We start from the raw sequence: 17,322 nt of genomic DNA, 5'->3' as shown, positions 1-17,322 counted from the left end.
TCACCACCATCTCTTATCATCCCCCATCCAAAACCATGATCTTTTCTACCTCCGTTAATCCACCCCAAACCCACCTCCTTCAAATTCTCTGCATTCCTTCCTGAAAGTCCCTGTTGTGTAAGGACCTGAAAGTCCCTGTCGTGTCCATCTTGTTTACCCTGTGTACCCCCACCCCATCCCTCTCCCTTCCACAGATCTCATGTCTGTTCCACATTGTTTTTTCCTTCCCTCTCCTGACCCTCTTGTCTCCTGCTCCCCCTTGTTGTACATTCTATGTGTTTGCTCTCATATGAGCCTCGACAGTGCATACAAAAAAACAAAAATAAACCAATGTCACCCGCAGGGTGACCCGTATCTTGCCAAAAGGTGACCACGTGTGACTTCTTTAAGGTCACACTGAGGTGAACAGAGCTGCTATCCACCAGGAGCGACTCCTTGAGGAATATCTGCCTACGAGAGATTCCGATGAGAATCGTTCTAGAGTATCCATGAAAAATATGCGTTTGCCTCATAACGTCACCAAATGGCGTCATAATGTCTCAAGCTTGACATGTCTAGAAAGCACTCATCGAGGTGTTCAATTTTTGGTACCACACGATATGGTTCCTAAAACTTGAAAATTTGACCTTGGGGTCAAATATGTTTGACCTTAGGCGTTAACCATGAAGGTCAAGGCCAATCACCACCAAAAATTAATCAGCTGAGCACCAGACCATGAACTATATTCCCATGAAGTTTGAAGACGATCCGATCACAATTACTCAAAAAATAAGGGTTTTGTCGACTCCCCTGATTTGTGACAACGTGACCTTGACCTTTGACCTTGACCTTCAAAATTTTGTGCACTGAAAGGGACCTCTATAGGCCTCTGATATGCGAAGTTACAAAAATTTCCAATGATAACTGTGCTCTGCAGAATGATTTATACGTGATTACAGACCAAAAAAAAAAAAAACTTATGAAGGTCAAGGCCAATCGCCACCAAAAATTAATCAGCTGAGCGCCAGATCATGAACTATATTCCCATGAAGTTTGAAGACGATCCGATCAAAATTACTCAAAAAATAAGGGTTTCGTCGACTCCCCTGATTTGTGACAAAGTGACCTTGACCTATGACCTTGACCTTCAAAATTTTGTGCACTGAAAGTGACCTCTATAGGCCTCTGATATGCGAAGTTACAAAAATTTCCAATGATAACTGTGCTCTGCAGAATTTTTTATACGTGATTACAGACAAACAAACAAACAAACAAACAAAAAATAAAAAAACATACAAGCTGACTAACATATCTTGCAAAAACTTCGTTTTGGCAAGATAAAAAAAACATCTTTGATGATCGCAGAGAAATTCAAGGAAGAACCAGAAAATGTACACATAAAACTTATAACCAGTTTTGTTGAAATATTGTTTTTATCGTTAATACATTCGTTCATCATGATTTGCCATCAATTTGTGGTTCACTAATTGGTGCCATCGGATTGAATTGGTTTTTAAGGTTTTATGAAATTATTATTATACATTTGCATTTTAACGCCTTGCTTTGTCCTATGTCATTCCTCTCCAGTGTTCAGATTCTATGGTGAAGGTTGAGATGGTAAGTTCTTGTCACATCATCACAACAACTTGTGTATTTTTTTTAGCGGTGAAACTGCTTCAATCTTTGGCTGCGTCCTTCCTTCCAACCAGCCATCTGTCCATCAAAAATGAAGAATAAGAAGTGGAGGAAAAACCTTTTTTTACCCACCATGTTTATTTCTTAACTAATTAGATGTAATTGTAAAGGGTAATTATGATGGGTTGTAAACGGTAATTATGATGGGTTGTAAAGGGTAATTATGACTGGTTGTAAAGGGTAATTATGATGGGTTGTAAAGGGTAAATATGACAGGGTTGTAAAGGGTAATTATGACGGGTTGTAAAGGGTAATTATGACGGGTTGTAAAGGGTAATTATGACGGGTTGTAAAGGGTAATTATGACGGGTTGTAAAGGGTAATTATGACGGGTTGTAAAGGGTAATTATAATGGGTTGTAAAGGGTAATTGTGTTGGGTTGTTCAGGGTAATTGTGTTGGGTTGTTAAGGGTAATTATGACGGGTTGTAAAGGGTAATTATGACGGGTTGTTAAGGGCAGTTATGATGGGTTGTTAAGGATAATTATGATGGGTTGTAAAGGGTAATTATGACGGGTTGTAAAGAGTAATTGTGTTGGGGTGTTGAGAGTAATTGTGTTGGGTTGTTAAGGGTAATTATGACGGGTTGTAAAGGGTAATTATGACGGGTTGTTAAAGGTAGTTATTATGGGTTGGAAAGGGTGATTATGATGGGTTGTAAAGGGTAATTATGATGGGTTGTAAAGGGTAATTGTGTTGGATTGTTCAGGGTAATTGTGTTGGGTTGTTAAGGGTAATTATGACGGGTTGTAAAGGGTAATTGTGTTGGGTTGTTCAGGGTAATTGTGTTGGGTTGTTAAGGGTAATTATGACGGGTTGTAAAGGGTAATTAGGACGGGTTGTTAAGGGTAGTTATGAAGGGTTGTTAAGGATAATTATGATCGGTTGTAAAGGGTAATTATGACGGGTTGTAAAGGGTAATTATAATGGGTTGGAAAGGGTGATTATGATGGGTTGTAAAGGGTAATTATGATGGGTTGTAAAGGGTAATTATGATGGGTTGTAAAGGGTAATTGTGTTGGGTTGTTCAGGGTAATTGTGTTGGGTTGTTAAGGGTAATTATGACGGGTTGTAAAGGGTAATTATGACGGGTTGTTAAGGGTAGTTATGATGTGTTTTTAAGGATAATTATGATGGGTTGTAAAGGGTAATTATGACGGGTTGTAAAGGGTAATTATAATGGGTTGGAAAGGGTGATTATGATGGGTTGTAAAGGGTAATTATGATGGGTTGTAAAGGGTAATTTTAATGGGTTGTAAAGGGTAATTATGATGGGTTGTAAAGGGTAATTATAATGGGTTGGAAAGGGTGATTATGATGGGTTGTAAAGGGTAATTATGATGGGTTGTAAAGGGTAATTATGATGGGTTGTAAAGGGTAATTTTAATGGGTTGTAAAGGGTAATTATGATGGGTTGTAAAGGGTAATTATGACGGGTTGTAAAGGGTAATTGTGATGGTTTGTTTAGGGTAATTATGACTGGTTGTAAAGAGTAATTATGATGGGTTTTAAGGGTAATTATGATGGGTTGTAAAGGGTAATTGTGTTGGGTTGTTAAGGGTAATTGTGTTGGGTTGTTAAGGGTAATTGTGTTGGGTTGTTAAGGGTAATTATGATAGGTTGTTCAGGGTAATTATGACGTGTTGTTAACGGTAGTTATGATGGGTTGTTGAGGGTAATTATGGTGGGTTGTTAAGGGTAATTATTATAGGTTGTAAAGGGTAATTATGACGTGTTGTTAAGGGTAATTATAATGGGTTGTAAAGGGTGATTATGATGGGTTGTAAAGGGTGATTATGATGGGTTGTAAAGGGTAATTATGGTGGGTTGTAAAGGGTAATTATGGTGGGTTGGAAAGGGTAATTATAATGGGATCTAAAGGGTAATTCTAATGGTTTGTAAAGGGTAATTATAATTTGTAATTATAAAGGGTTTCATTTGTTTCTTGGCTTTACCTATTTCATATTAAAATGCCAAACTGAACCGCTTGCTTCGGACATGGGTGCGCTTTTATTTCATATCAAGAGCACATGCTCGTTGTCTTTTGAAATTGATGATTAGTGTTCAATGTTAACCTGAGGTACGCATGACCATGAGGGTGAGGGTGGGGGTAGGGTTACAGGTGGGAAGAATGGATTCATCAAACGATTGACATTGAAATCTGTTCCCAGGTTGGGGAGAGCGAGAAAGAGGGAAAGAAGAAGAAAAAGAAGAAGGAGATGGAAAATGAGGAAGAAGAGCCAAATGAAGAGCTCCTCGACTGGTGGTCCAAATATTTTGCCTCCATTGAGACATTAAAGGAGGTAAATTACAAACTTCACCGATTACCCTGAAACAGTTACCTTCTCGATTTGACTTCTGTTTTGCATTACCTCATTTCGGTGAACAAAATTTTAAGCACTTAGCTAAATCAAGCTTGAATATCTACCCATCATAAACAGATAATTGTGTTTAAACTGGCACATTTCACCGCTAATTACATCCTTACATTATTTAGGTAGGAGGTTGTAGACAGCAACCGTTCAGGGTAGTACTACCGTTCTGACTTAGGAGCGTTAAAGTGGTGCCCGGAAGCATCTTACACTCTGTATCATGATTGCTGGTCTTACTTTCTGTCTCACTCAAACTATAACTACCGGGCTAACTTTAATATCTCTGCTTTTGAAAACAAACATCATACATTTTTCAAACAAACATCATACACTTTTCTTACTCATTTTCACTGCTCACTTTACATTCTCTCTTTTATTTCTCTTTACTTAAAGCCTGGTCTCAATGAAGATGATTTAGTCAATGACTGGAGCCTTCATCAAAAATAAATAAAAATAGAAAATACATATATACATGGGTACTGTGTGTGTGTATATATATATATGTGTGTATGTGGGTGTTTTTTTTGTTTTGTTTTGTTTTTAAAGAAGAAGGTGCTTTCAACCAAAAGAAAAAAAAATACATTGACCGCTAATTTGAGCAAAAAAGCGAGAGCAGACCCGGTCTTGGGCAACGATTCGCCGACTTCATCAGGCATAATAGACCTCCATTGGGGTCCACAATTGACCATCAGGCACAACAGACCAAAAGAGACTTCTATCACAATCGACCTCAATTTAACATTTTCATATATATATATATATATATATATATATATATTGTTGTGGTTGACGAAATTCGCAAACCACCATTCAGGTCCCTTAGGTGAGATATCTCTGTAAGTATATGTGTAGTTAGGCCCAAACCCGTTGTTTAGAGGGAATAAATGTCATTCACTCGGGCTGCGACCCTTCAGGATAGCCGTTTTTCTTTTACTATCTTTATTTTGGACCAGCCGCCATTACTACCACCACCAACCACGTCTCAACAGCCATCACACAACAACCGCCGGCCGCGGCGCCGCTTCACAACAACGGCCGCGGCCTTTGCCGTCGCGGCTCGCCCTCGCGGCCATCGCATCGCCGCTATTCCCGCGCCGCTTGTGGGCACCGATGCTGGACTCGTGCAGGGCGCGCGCCGAGTGGGGGTGCAAGGGCGCCGGCCTTTCCGAAGGAAGCGGATCGGGAACGACTCGCGCCCGCTTCTGTTCCGTCCTATCGGTGAGCGTGGGGCGATTTGGCCCCGCCTCCAGGTACGTTGGAGTGTGGTCGCTATATGCAAATTCATGGATCAAAAAGCATTCACGCCCACTTTTCCTCGGTCCAATGGGGAGCCAGTTAGAGGTGAAGGGTCGGAGGTAAAGGGTCGAAGGTGAAGGAGCGAGGCCACGGGGGATATAAACGACCGCGTTCGTCAGTGGGGAGTTGTCGGTGGAGCTGGGAAGAAGTGATAGTAGTCAGAGTGAAGAGGACGGAGCTGTGGAGAGGTGGCGAAGGCGGTCGAGGGGGTGCTCGTGTCGGAGTCGGGGAGCTGCGGAGGGAGAGGCCGGCGGCGCGACCGAGGTCGTGGTGGAGACGCTCGTCGCGGGGCCCGAGACAGGGAGATATGCTCCATCCCCCGAGCATCAACAACCCCCTCCTGTTTCACCCCGCGCTGAGATAGTGCGAGAAGGGGGCCCCGTCCCCACCCCATACCAGGCAGTCCCAGCGAGGCCCGCGGAGTCGGGGTGCCAGCGCCATTTCGCGGCTCATCACCAGACGGGTAGGCCCGACGCGGTCTCGGCCCCAGGCCCGCCTCATCCTTGAGGGTGGTCCTTTTCTTTTGCTTTGGGTATATGTGTTGTCGGCGCCGTCTGTGAAGTAAAACTGCATAAGTGTTGCCGTGTGCTCGCGTAGTCGGTAATAGATCTGCATTGTGTTTCTCTTTTATATTTGCTTTTTGTGTAATATTGTGTTTCTTCTTGTTTTACATTTGCTTTTGGTGTAATTGTATATGTGTGCTTTCCGTTCATCGTGAAATAAATGTGCTTCATGTTGAACTGTTTTCCCGTTTCGCTTCGTCTTTTCCTTTATTGAATCTCCATCTTACTTCACGTAAAGGGTTGGTCGTGGGCTAAAACGCCCGATAATTAATCGAACCATCGAGGCCGACGATAACACCGCTCGGTTATCCCGATAGTACGGAACGGGTCGCTTAAAGTGGCCCGTGTCCGAAGTCGACCTGCGGCGAGGTGCGATCGCCCGGTCTACCCTCCGTGTGGGTACTTAGGTAGGTCGAATTTGGCGAGCAACCCTATCCCACGCGGGGGCCGATTGGCACGATCGTGGTGAGGCCGAAAGGTCCACCCGTGACTAGTTCCCGGCGTTAGTCCGAGAGGGTCACGACGGGATTGTCCGTCCGGTGGGCGACGTGCCGCGGTTCGAGTTACGTGGCCGTTCGCACGCCGGCGGGCGCGAATCCGCAACACTGGTGTCAGGTCGTGCGATATAAATTCATCGCCCTCCTCGCGGCACTGGTATCGGAGAACGGGAAAACGGGCTCTCCTGTCTCCAGCTAAATTCACGGGAATCGGTCCAGGGGTGAGAGGAGCGACCCCCGATTCCCTCCAAATTACGAGCGAGCTAAAATTAACCCTTTACGAGAAGCAAGATGGCGTCTCAAGGCGAGCGGGAGCCGGGGGTATTAGAAATGGATGTAGAATGTGTAGAATCCATGGTCCAGGATGAAATCCCCGTGCAGGAAATGTTGGTTGTGCAGGAACACGAACTCCCCCAACTGAACCCAGAGCCCGAAATAGGTGCGGTGGCGGCCGCGGTGTATGACACCTCCCCTCCCCCTCTCCACCAAAACCCCCCGATCCTTGCCGAAACGGCTCACCCAAGCGCACCCGACATGGCCCGGCTGCCATGCTGGCAGGAATCAGTGGGGAAATGCACGGAACGAGGATGGATGCGAATACACAACAAATGAACGAAAAGATGGATACAAACACAAATGAAATGAAAAACGAAATGAAAGGCATGAACAAGCAAATGAAGGAAGAAACGAAAAAGCTGCGGGGTGAGACGCAGAACATGGGCCGAAGCCTGCAGGCGGGCATGAAGGCAGTGACCAGGGAGCTAAAAATGGCGACTCCACGTGTGGGAGCGAACGAGCTGGAAGGGGGTGCAACGGCTGTCGGGCCCGCGGTGGAGGCGGGTGACAAAATAATTCGGGGGGCGTGTTGGGCGAGGCTCGTCACAGAAAAAGTGACGGTAACCGAGAGGGACAAACTAATTGGGGTGACGGAGACGTGCACGAGGGAGATAACAAGGGAAGAGACGGAAATGATAGTTGAGACAAGGGAGGTAAAGGGTGAAGAGGTGACTGAGTTGGCAGAGACACGGGAGATGGGAACGATAGAGGGAAGACTACACGATGAAGACGGGGTAAGTGACGCACACACACACACGGAGGTAGTGGAGGATAATGGGGGTGAGCTCGCGGACTGGGTAGAGACCCGGTGCGAGCAGTTGGATGGCCTCCTCCAGGAACGAGGGGAGGGAGTATGCCCCCTTGACGCGAGTCACGACCAGGTGAGTTCGGTCGTGCTTTGCGAGGTCGAGGGGAGGAGTGCTGTGGACAGGTGCACGGAGAGCTTGGGGGGTATAGAGGCCCCGGAGACCCTTGTGGGGACACGAATCCCCAGTGTGGTTGTCCCTGTGTGTGTGGTGCAAGGCGTGAGTGCGTCCCCGTGTGTGGAAGCGACCCCGTGTGTGAGTGGTGTGGTGGCGATTGTGCCGGTGTACGTGCTTCCCAGCACGCCGTGTGTAAAAGGGGCACCGCAAGTGGAAGAGGCCGTGTGTGTGAGTGAAACGGCCAGTATGAGTGAGGCACCGCGGGTGAGTGCCCCCGCGTGTGTGAGTGAGGAAGGGTGTGTGGATGAGGCACGCGGGTGAGTGCCCCCGCGTGTGTGAGTGAGACACGGTGTGTGGATGAGGCACCGCGGGTGAGTGCCCCCGCGTGTGTGAGTGGTGTCGTTTGTGTGAGGGAAATGGCACGAGTGAGTGAAAGGCCGCGAGTGAGTGGAGCCACGTGTGCGAGGGAGATGGCATGCGTGAGTGAACGGCCGAGTGCAAGGGAGACCGTGTGTGTGAGAGAGCGGTATGTAAGGGAGATGTCGGTGGGCATGTGTGAACATGCAGCCGCGTCTCCCGGGGTGAGTTTAATGGTGAGGTGTGTGAGCGTCGTAACACGCGGGAGTGCGTGTGTCGAATGGCGACGACGGCGACATGTGAGGAAAGAAAGCCAAGTAGCGGCTGTAGTTGTTTCGGGGACCGTGCCGGGTTCACCCAGCAGTGAGCACGAGGTCCGTGCTGTGTAACGCACGAGGCCCCCACGTGCTCGCTTACGAGAGTGAAGTCCCGGTCCGGAAACGCACGCGGTGGATTTGCCGATCCCGCGGACGGACAAAGTTTAGGCAGGATTACGGATTTGGACCGGACGGGTTCTCCACGCGATCGTGTGTGTTAAGCTCCAACGGGCAAAGCACATGTGTTCGCGTGGGGAACCCCTCGAGACGTGGGGCTTGTGTTTTTTTTTATGCGCACGGTGACGCCATGGCTGCACGTGGGGTTGGAATCCGGCAGGAGGGGTATCCCTGCCGGATGGTACCATCCAAGGAGGGACGAGGTACACGTGCAGCTGCGTGACGTCACGGGCAGGTGCAAAGTGCGCGAGCTGTGAGTTGCCGCGCTGGTGCTGCGCATGTGGAAAAAAAAAGGGAAAAAGCAAGCCTCACTTTTGGGTGCACAGGATTCCTGGGCAAGGGGTGGAAGACCCCCTTGACCAGGGCACAGGGTGAAACTAGTTAGGGGGAAGGGTTAGCTTAGCTAGACCGGCTCCATGGGGCAGGGGTAAGTCCTCATGGGGCCCGTGGAATGGATTAGTTAGAGGGATTGTAGTCAGATTTAGGTTGGGAAATTGATTAATGGGATTATTTGAAGACAGTGACAGACAGTGAATGTGTAGTGGGGACGTAGCTTAGCTACGTAGTGTTAAAAGGAACGTGCTGTAGTTTAAGGGACGACGTGGGAGCACGAGTTAGTTAGGGGAAGTAGTTAGGAGGATGGCAGAGTTCAGCGGTGTGTGTGTTGAAGAGTTGGTGAGTGAAGTGGAAGCATGTGCTTGGTGAGTGAGTGAGGCCAGCGGGTCTGTGTGAGTGGAGCGAATGGGGAATGCATGGTGCGATGAGTGATTGGGGGGAGGAGTGACTCCCGCCCAAGGGACCCCGGGGTCAGTGTAGATTGAGTTAGGGGGTTAGTTAAATTGAAAAATGGAGGTCGTTTTGTTGTTCGTGGGGAAGTAGGCTCGAAACCTGTTTGGAGGGGTGCAGGAGCCCTGTTGACAGGCTGGGAGCATGGCTGCGAAAGGTGAGTATCGCTGAGTGGGTATCCCGGGCACCAGGCTAGTCGGCCGTGGTAGGCCAAGGGCCCATGGGGGGGGGGGCCGGGATAGCGTAGTGGGCACGGGTGCGCCTGCTTGGTGCGGGGGCCCGGGGCGCCATTAGCCGCGTGGGCAGTGTTGTGGGCACAGGGTGACCCTCGGAAAGGGGCCCGGGAAGCCAGCCTGCCACGTGTACGTTTCAGGGGAGGTGTCATGGGGGGCACTCCCCGGTGTTAGGGAGCTGGTAGGCTCGGAGGCAGTGTAGTGCCCGGGGGTGCCATAGCGGGAGATTCGGCAGAGGGTCGTGCCTGCCAAAGGGAGCCACGTGTCCCAGCCATGAGACCGTGTGAGGGCACGGAGAGAAAATTGGGGGGCGAGGCCCGAAATTGTAAGGACACCAACACAGGCGACGGGAATCTGGGTTGTTAGAACCAATAGTTTAAGCGAGAGGCGCTTGTTGAAAGCCCCGGGGTAGTTTAACAGGTTAAATGGTTAGGGTAGATAGGAAGTGTACCCCTCCGCACCATCCATCCCCTCGCTCTCGTTGTGGGCCGCTGGACCCACTTTGGGTTAGATCGCTGAAGTCTGGGGAGGCCATCCTGAGGCTTCGTTGGGCCTCGACACAGGACGTTAGCACTCCCTTATTCCCCTCCGGGAAGGGAACGTAGGGGTTGGGAGTAGGCTAGGTGACAGGATAGGTTAGCCGAACAAAGACGATAAAGGGGGTTAGGGGACGATTTATAGTGGGGAAGTAAAAATAAAAAAATAAGTTGGGGCTAAATTGGGGTTTGGACAAATTAAGGGAGTGGGTATGTACAGTGACAGGCAAAGGCGATAGGTGGGAGGGAGACAGGTAGGTAGGTCCGAGCCCGCCTTCTGAGTGGCCAGCACCACCGTACTCCCTCCACCAACCTCCACTGAACGGCAAAAGCTGGCCAGCTTCATCTGCTGGCTGCGTTGCTGCAAGGCAAAGGCCGGCCCACTTCATCGGCAGCTGTTGTTGTGCTGCAAGGCCTGTGCAGGCTGGATCGTCTGCAGCTGTTTTCTGCAAGGCCTGTGCCATCGGCTGACCGTGTTTTGCTTCAAGGCCTGTGCCGGCCACTTCATCTGCTGGCTGTGTTGCTGCAAGGCCTGTGCCGGCCCATTTCATCTGCCGGCTGGCTGTTTTACTTCAAGGCCTGTGCCGGCCAGTTCGTCTGCCAGCTGGGTTTGCCTGCAACGGCCTTCTTCTGCGGGCTGTGTTTGCCTGCTGCCTTTGCCATGCCCACTGCCCACGTTCACCAGCCCCGTTCAATTTTTGCTTTGCCCCCCCTGTTCATTGCCATGTGCGCCAGGATCAAGGCAACAGTTTGCAAGCTGCAAGAACTGCCCTGTTGGCAGCTACAACACGGGCCTGCAGTGGCGGCCCGTGCACCGTGTTTGCGTGCATCCATTCATCCATCCATCCGTTGTGCTCATTGCGTGTGCCACTTGAGCTGGCACGGAGACTGTGTTTGTGCAGCCCATGCACCGTTGTGGGTCACTGCGTTCAGTTAAAAAGGGAAGGTCTTGGACTGCGAGTGAGCAGCCGGCCACGTTCCCTGTCACCTGCATTATTTGAGTCAGAGACTGCATGCGAGCAGCCTGGCTCTCTGCTAACTGCTTTCTTTTTGCAGAGTTCAGTGATCCTGGGCCATGGTTTAGTGTAAAATTTGTAAGTTAAGGTTAAGATGTACTGTACATATGAGTGCGCCCCCGGCATGTCTGTCCTAGCGCCGGCAATTTTATTTAAGTCGTCCGTGTGAGTGGGTTTGTTTAGGTAGTTACTCAGCCCTCAGGTTATTTATTTTGGGGACACGAATACCATGAATGTCGCACTCAGGGATCCGTAGGTAAAATGTACTAGGGGAAAACTACACATGATGGCACACGAAAATTTGACGACTCGGGACGAGTCTGTAAAAAGGGGAGGGGGTAGTGTTGTGGTTGACGAAATTCGCAAACCACCATTCAGGTCCCTTAGGTGAGATATCTCTGTAAGTATATGTGTAGTTAGGCCCAAACCCGTTGTTTAGAGGGAATAAATGTCATTCACTCGGGCTGCGACCCTTCAGGATAGCCGTTTTTCTTTTACTATCTTTATTTTGGACCAGCCGCCATTACTACCACCACCAACCACGTCTCAACAGCCATCACACAACAACCGCCGGCCGCGGCGCCGCTTCACAACAACGGCCGCGGCCTTTGCCGTCGCGGCTCGCCCTCGCGGCCATCGCATCTCCGCTATTCCCACGCCGCTTGTGGGCACCGATGCTGGACTCGTGCAGGGCGCGCGCCGAGCGGGGGTGCAAGGGCGCCGGCCTTTCCGAAGGAAGCGGATCGGGAACGACTCGCGCCCGCTTCTGTTCCGTCCTATCGGTGAGCGTGGGGCGATTTGGCCCCGCCTCCAGGTACGTTGGAGTGTGGTCGCTATATGCAAATTCATGGATCAAAAAGCATTCACGCCCACTTTTCCTCGGTCCAATGGGGAGCCAGTTAGAGGTGAAGGGTCTGAGGTAAAGGGTCGAAGGTGAAGGAGCGAGGCCACGGGGGATATAAACGACCGCGTTCGTCAGTGGGGAGTTGTCGGTGGAGCTGGGAAGAAGTGGTAGTAGTCAGAGTGAAGAGGACGGAGCTGTGGAGAGGTGGCGGCGGCGAAGGCGGTCGAGGGGGTGCTCGTGTCGGAGTCGGGGAGCTGCGGAGGGAGAGGCCGGCGGCGCGACCGAGGTCGTGGTGGAGACGCTCGTCGCGGGGCCCGAGACAGGGAGATATGCTCCATCCCCCGAGCATCAACAACCCCCTCCTGTTTCCCCCCGCGCTGAGATAGTGCGAGAAGGGGGCCCCGTCCCCACCCCATACCAGGCAGTCCCAGCGAGGCCCGCGGAGTCGGGGCGCCAGCGCCATTTCGCGGCTCATCACCAGACGGGTAGGCCCGACGCGGTCTCGGCCCCAGGCCCGCCTCATCCTTGAGGGTGGTCCTTTTCGTTTGCTTTGGGTATATGTGTTGTCGGCGCCGTCTGTGAAGTAAAACTGCATAAGTGTTGCCGTGTGCTCGCGTAGTCGGTAATAGATCTGCATTGTGTTTCTCTTTTATATTTGCTTTTTGTGTAATATTGTGTTTCTTCTTCTTTTACATTTGCTTTTGGTGTAATTGTATATGTGTGCTTTCCGTTCATCGTGAAATAAATGTGCTTCATGTTGAACTGTTTTCCCGTTTCGCTTCGTCTTTTCCTTTATTGAATCTCCATCTTACTTCACGTAAAGGGTTGGTCGTGGGCTAAAACGCCCGATAATTAATCGAACCATCGAGGCCGACGATAACACCGCTCGGTTATCCCGATAGTACGGAACGGGTCGCTTAAAGTGGCCCGTGTCCGAAGTCGACCTGCGGCGAGGTGCGATCGCCCGGTCTACCCTCCGTGTGGGTACTTAGGTAGGTCGAATTTGGCGAGCAACCCTATCCCACGCGGGGGCCGATTGGCACGATCGTGGTGAGGCCGAAAGGTCCACCCGTGACTAGTTCCCGGCGTTAGTCCGAGAGGGTCACGACGGGATTGTCCGTCCGGTGGGCGACGTGCCGCGATTCGAGTTACGTGGCCGTTCGCACGCCGGCGGGTGCGAATCCGCAACAATATATATATATATATATATACATATATATATATATATACATATATATACATATAAATATATATATATATATATATATATATATATACAAATATATATATATATATATATAGATATATATATATATATCTTGTTGCGGTCTTGCGCTCGCCGGTGTGCGACGGCCACGTAACTCGACCGCGGCGCGTCGCCCACCGGACGGACAATCCAGTCGTGACCCTCTCGGACTAACGCCGGGAACCAGTCACGGGTGGACCTTTCGGTCTCACCGCGATCGAGCCAATCAGCCCCCGCGTGGGATAGGGTTGCTCGCCAAATTCGAACTACCTAAGTACCCACGCGGAGGGTAGACCGGGCGATCGCACTCGCCGCAGGTCGACTCGACACGGGCCACTTAAGCGACCCGTTCCGTACTATCAGAATAACCGAGCGGTGTTATCGTCGACCTCGACGTTCGATTAATATCGGGCGTATTCAGCCCACTACCAACCCTTTACGTGAAGCAAGATGGGGGTTCAATGGAGGAAAAGACGAAGCAGCGGGAGAACAGTTCAACAATAAAGCACGTTTATTCTCGGCACACGGGAAGCACACAAATACAATTCCACCAAATGCACACAAAAAGAAAACACAATTCCATTTACACAAAAAGCAAACATAAAAGTGAAAACACAGTGCAGAGCTAATACCGACTACCGAGCACACGGCAACACTTATACAATTCTACTTCACAGACGGCGCCGACAACACATACCCAAAACCAAGGAAAAGAAATACCCTCAAGAATGAGGTAGGCCTGGGGCCGAGACCTGGTCGGGCCTACCCGTCTGGTGATGAGACGCGGAGCGGCGATGGCCCCGCAACCCGCGGGCCTCGTGGACAGTGCCTGGCAGGGGTGGGAACGGGGCCCCTTGGTCGCACTATCTCAGCGCGGGGGGAAACAGGAGGGGGGTTGCTGATGCTCGGGGCATAGAGGATCTTTATTATATGCGACGAGCGTCTCCACCTCGGCCAGGTCGCGCTGTCGGCCTCCCAGGGGTGCAGCTCCCTGCACGACGCGAGCACCCCTCGTCCGCCCTCGCCGCCTCTCCACAGCTCGTCCCCTCCGTTCCGACTTTTAACGCACACGACGAGCAGCTCCACCGCCCGCGAAGTCTTGACTCTCTGTTCCGACTCCTTCGCCTCGTTCCGACCTTTACTACTCCTTTGGCTGACGAACACCGTCCTTTTATCCCCCCCCGTAACTTCGCCTTTGACCCCCTCCCTTTGACCTTTCACCTCGCTCCCCCTTGGCCCGCCAAAAAGTGGGCGTGAAGGCTTTGATCCACAAATTTGCATATATCGATCGCCCTGGGGGCGGGCCAGTCGCCCCTCGCTCACCGATTGGACGGCAAAAAGTGGGCGTGTGTCGTTTTGGATCCGTTTTTGAAGCAGAAAATCCGTGATTTTGTACACGCTGTTCAACGTGCGCCCTACACGAGTCCAGCATCGGTGCCCATGAGTGGCGCGAGATGACGGTGATGCGATGGTGGCGAGTTGTGACGGTAAAGGTCATGGCGGTTGTGGTGAAGCGGCGTTGTGGTTGGTGGTTGTTGTTGTGGTTGTGATGGTGGCGATTGGTCCAAAATAAAGATAGTAAAAGAAAAACGGCTATCCTGAAGAGTCGCAGCACGTATAAATGACATGTATTCCCACTAGACAACGGGTTTGGGCCTAACTACACATGCACTTACCGAGATACCTCACCTAAGGGACCTGAATGGTGGTTTGCGAATCTGGTAACCACAACACTACCCCTTCCCTTTTTACAGACTCGTCCCGAGTCGTCAAATTTTCGTGTGCCATCATGTGTAGTTTTCCCCTAGTACACTTTACCTACGGATCCCTGAGTGCGACATTCATGGTATTCGTGTCCCCAAAATAAATAACCTGAGGGCTGCGTAACTATCTAAACAAACTCACTCACACGGACGACTTAAATAAAATTGCCGGCGCTAAGACAAACATGCCGGGGGCGCACTCATATTTACAGTACATCTTAACCTTAACTTACAAATTTTACACTAAACCATGGCCCAGGATCATTGAACTCTGCAAAAGAAAGCAGTTCGCAGGGAGCCAGGCTGCCCACATGCAGTCTCTGACTCAAACAATGCAGGTGACGGAACGTGGCTGGCTGCTCACACGCAGTCCAAGGCCTTCCCTTTTGAACTGAACGCAGTGAACCACAACGGTGCTTGGGCTGCACAACGCAGTCTCCGTGCCAGCTCAAGTGGCACACGCAATGAGCACAACGAATGGATGCATGAACGCAAACACGGTGCACGGGCCGCCACTGCAGGCCCGTGTTGTAGCTGCCAACAGGGCAGTTCTCGCAGCTTGCAAACTGTTGCCTTGCGGATCCTGGCGCACATGGAAATGAACAGGGGGGGGGGGCAAAGCAAAAATTGAACGGGGGCTGGTGAACAGGGGCAGTGGGCATGGCATGGCAAAGGCAGCAGGCAAACGCAGCCCGCAGAAGAAGGCCGCTGCAGGCAAACACAGCCGGCAGATGAACTGGCCGGCACAGGCCTTGAAGAAAAACAGCCAGCAGATGAACTGGCCGGCACAGGCCTTGAAGCAAACACGGCCAGCCGATGGCACAGGCCTTGCAGCAAAACAACAGCTGCCGATGAAGTTGGCCGGCCTCCGCCTTGAAGCAAAACACGGCCAGCCGATGAAGTTGGCCAGCCTTTGCCGTCAGTGGAAGTTGGTGGAGGGAGTGCGGTGGTGCTGGCCACTTGGAAGGCGGGCTCGGACCTACCTACCCGTCTCCCTCCCAACCTATCGCCTTTGCCTGTCACTGTACATACCCACTCCCTTAATTTGTCAAACCCCAATTTAGCCCCAACTTATTTTTTTGTTGTTTTTATTTTTACTTCCCCACTATAAATCGTCCCCTAACCCCCTTTATCGTCCTTGTTCGGCTAACCTATCCTGTCACCTAGCCTACTCCCAACCCCTACGTTCCCTTCCCGGAGGGGAATAAGGGAGAGCTAACGTCCTGTGTCGAGGCCCAACGAAGCCTCAGAATGGCCTCCCCAGAGTTCGGCGATCTTAACCAAAGTGGGTCCAGCGGCCCACAATGACAGCGAGGGGATGGATGGTGCGGAGGGGTACATCTCCTAATCTATCCTAACCATTTAACTGTTAAACTACCCCGGGGCTTTCAACAAGCGCCTCTCGCTTAAACTATTGGTTCTAACAACCCAGATTCCCGTCGCCTGTGTTGGTGTCCTCTCAATTTCGGGCCTCGCCCCCCAATTTTCTCTCCGTGCCCTCACACGGTCTCCTGGCTGGGACACGTGGCTCCCTTTGGCAGGCACGACCCTCTGCCGAATCTCCGACGATGGCACCCCCGGGCACTACACTGCCTCCGAGCCTACCAGCTCCCTAACACCGGGGAGTGCCCGCCATGGCACCTCCCCTGAAACGCACACGTGGCAGGCCGGCCTCCCGGGCCCCTTTCCGAGGGTCACCCGTGCCCACAACACTGCCCACGCGGCTAATGGCGCCCCGGGCCCCCGCACCAAGCAGGCGCACCCGTGCCCACTACGCTATCCCGGCCCCCCATGGGCCCTTGGCCTACCGCGGCCGACTAGCCTGGTGCCCGGGGTACCCACTCAGCGATACTCACCTTTCGCAGCCACGCTCCCAAGCCCGTCAACAGGGCTCCTGCACCCCTCCAAATGGGTCTCGAGCCTACATTCCCACCAACAGCAAAACGACCTCCGTTTGTAAATTTGACTAACCCCCTAACTCACTTTACTCTGACCCCGGGGTCCCTTGGGCGGGAGTCCCTCCTCCCCCCAATCACTCATCGCACCATGCATTCCCCATTCGCTCCATACACACAGACCCGCTGGCCTCACTCACTCACCAAGTACTCACCTCACAACTCACCAACAACTCTTCAACACACACACCACTGAACTCTGCCATCCTCCTAACTACCTCCCCTAACTAACTCGTGCTCCCACGTCGTCCCTTAAACTACAGCACGTTCCTTTTAACACTACGTAGCTAAGCTACGTCCCCTCTACACATTCATAAGTCTGTCTCTGTCTCCAAATAATCCCATTAATCAATTTCCCAGGGGGGGAATTTCCTCCCTTCCTACTGGGCTCGTGAACTCGTCGCAAGACTCTGAGAGCCCTGCGCCTCTGC

General features: G+C 51.2%; 1 protein-coding gene across 1 annotated transcript in view; it reads left to right on the top strand.

Annotated features, from left to right (window-relative positions):
- LOC147012691 (otoferlin-like) overlaps positions 1 to 17,322 on the top strand; it is a 163,649-nt gene that overhangs the window by 100,609 nt on the left and 45,718 nt on the right. Inside the window, exons 32-33 of the mRNA XM_085853778.1 lie at positions 1,567 to 1,596; positions 3,846 to 3,977. Coding sequence (XP_085709904.1) covers positions 1,567 to 1,596; positions 3,846 to 3,977 — 162 coding nt within the window. The remainder of the gene's footprint in view (positions 1 to 1,566; positions 1,597 to 3,845; positions 3,978 to 17,322) is intronic.

The sequence above is a fragment of the Eptatretus burgeri genome, chromosome 14 (genome assembly GCF_056783735.1).
Source record: "Eptatretus burgeri isolate ZD-2024b chromosome 14, Ebu_testis_v1, whole genome shotgun sequence".
NCBI lineage: Eukaryota > Metazoa > Chordata > Myxini > Myxiniformes > Myxinidae > Eptatretus > Eptatretus burgeri.
This window is presented reverse-complemented; position numbering and strand designations above follow the sequence as displayed.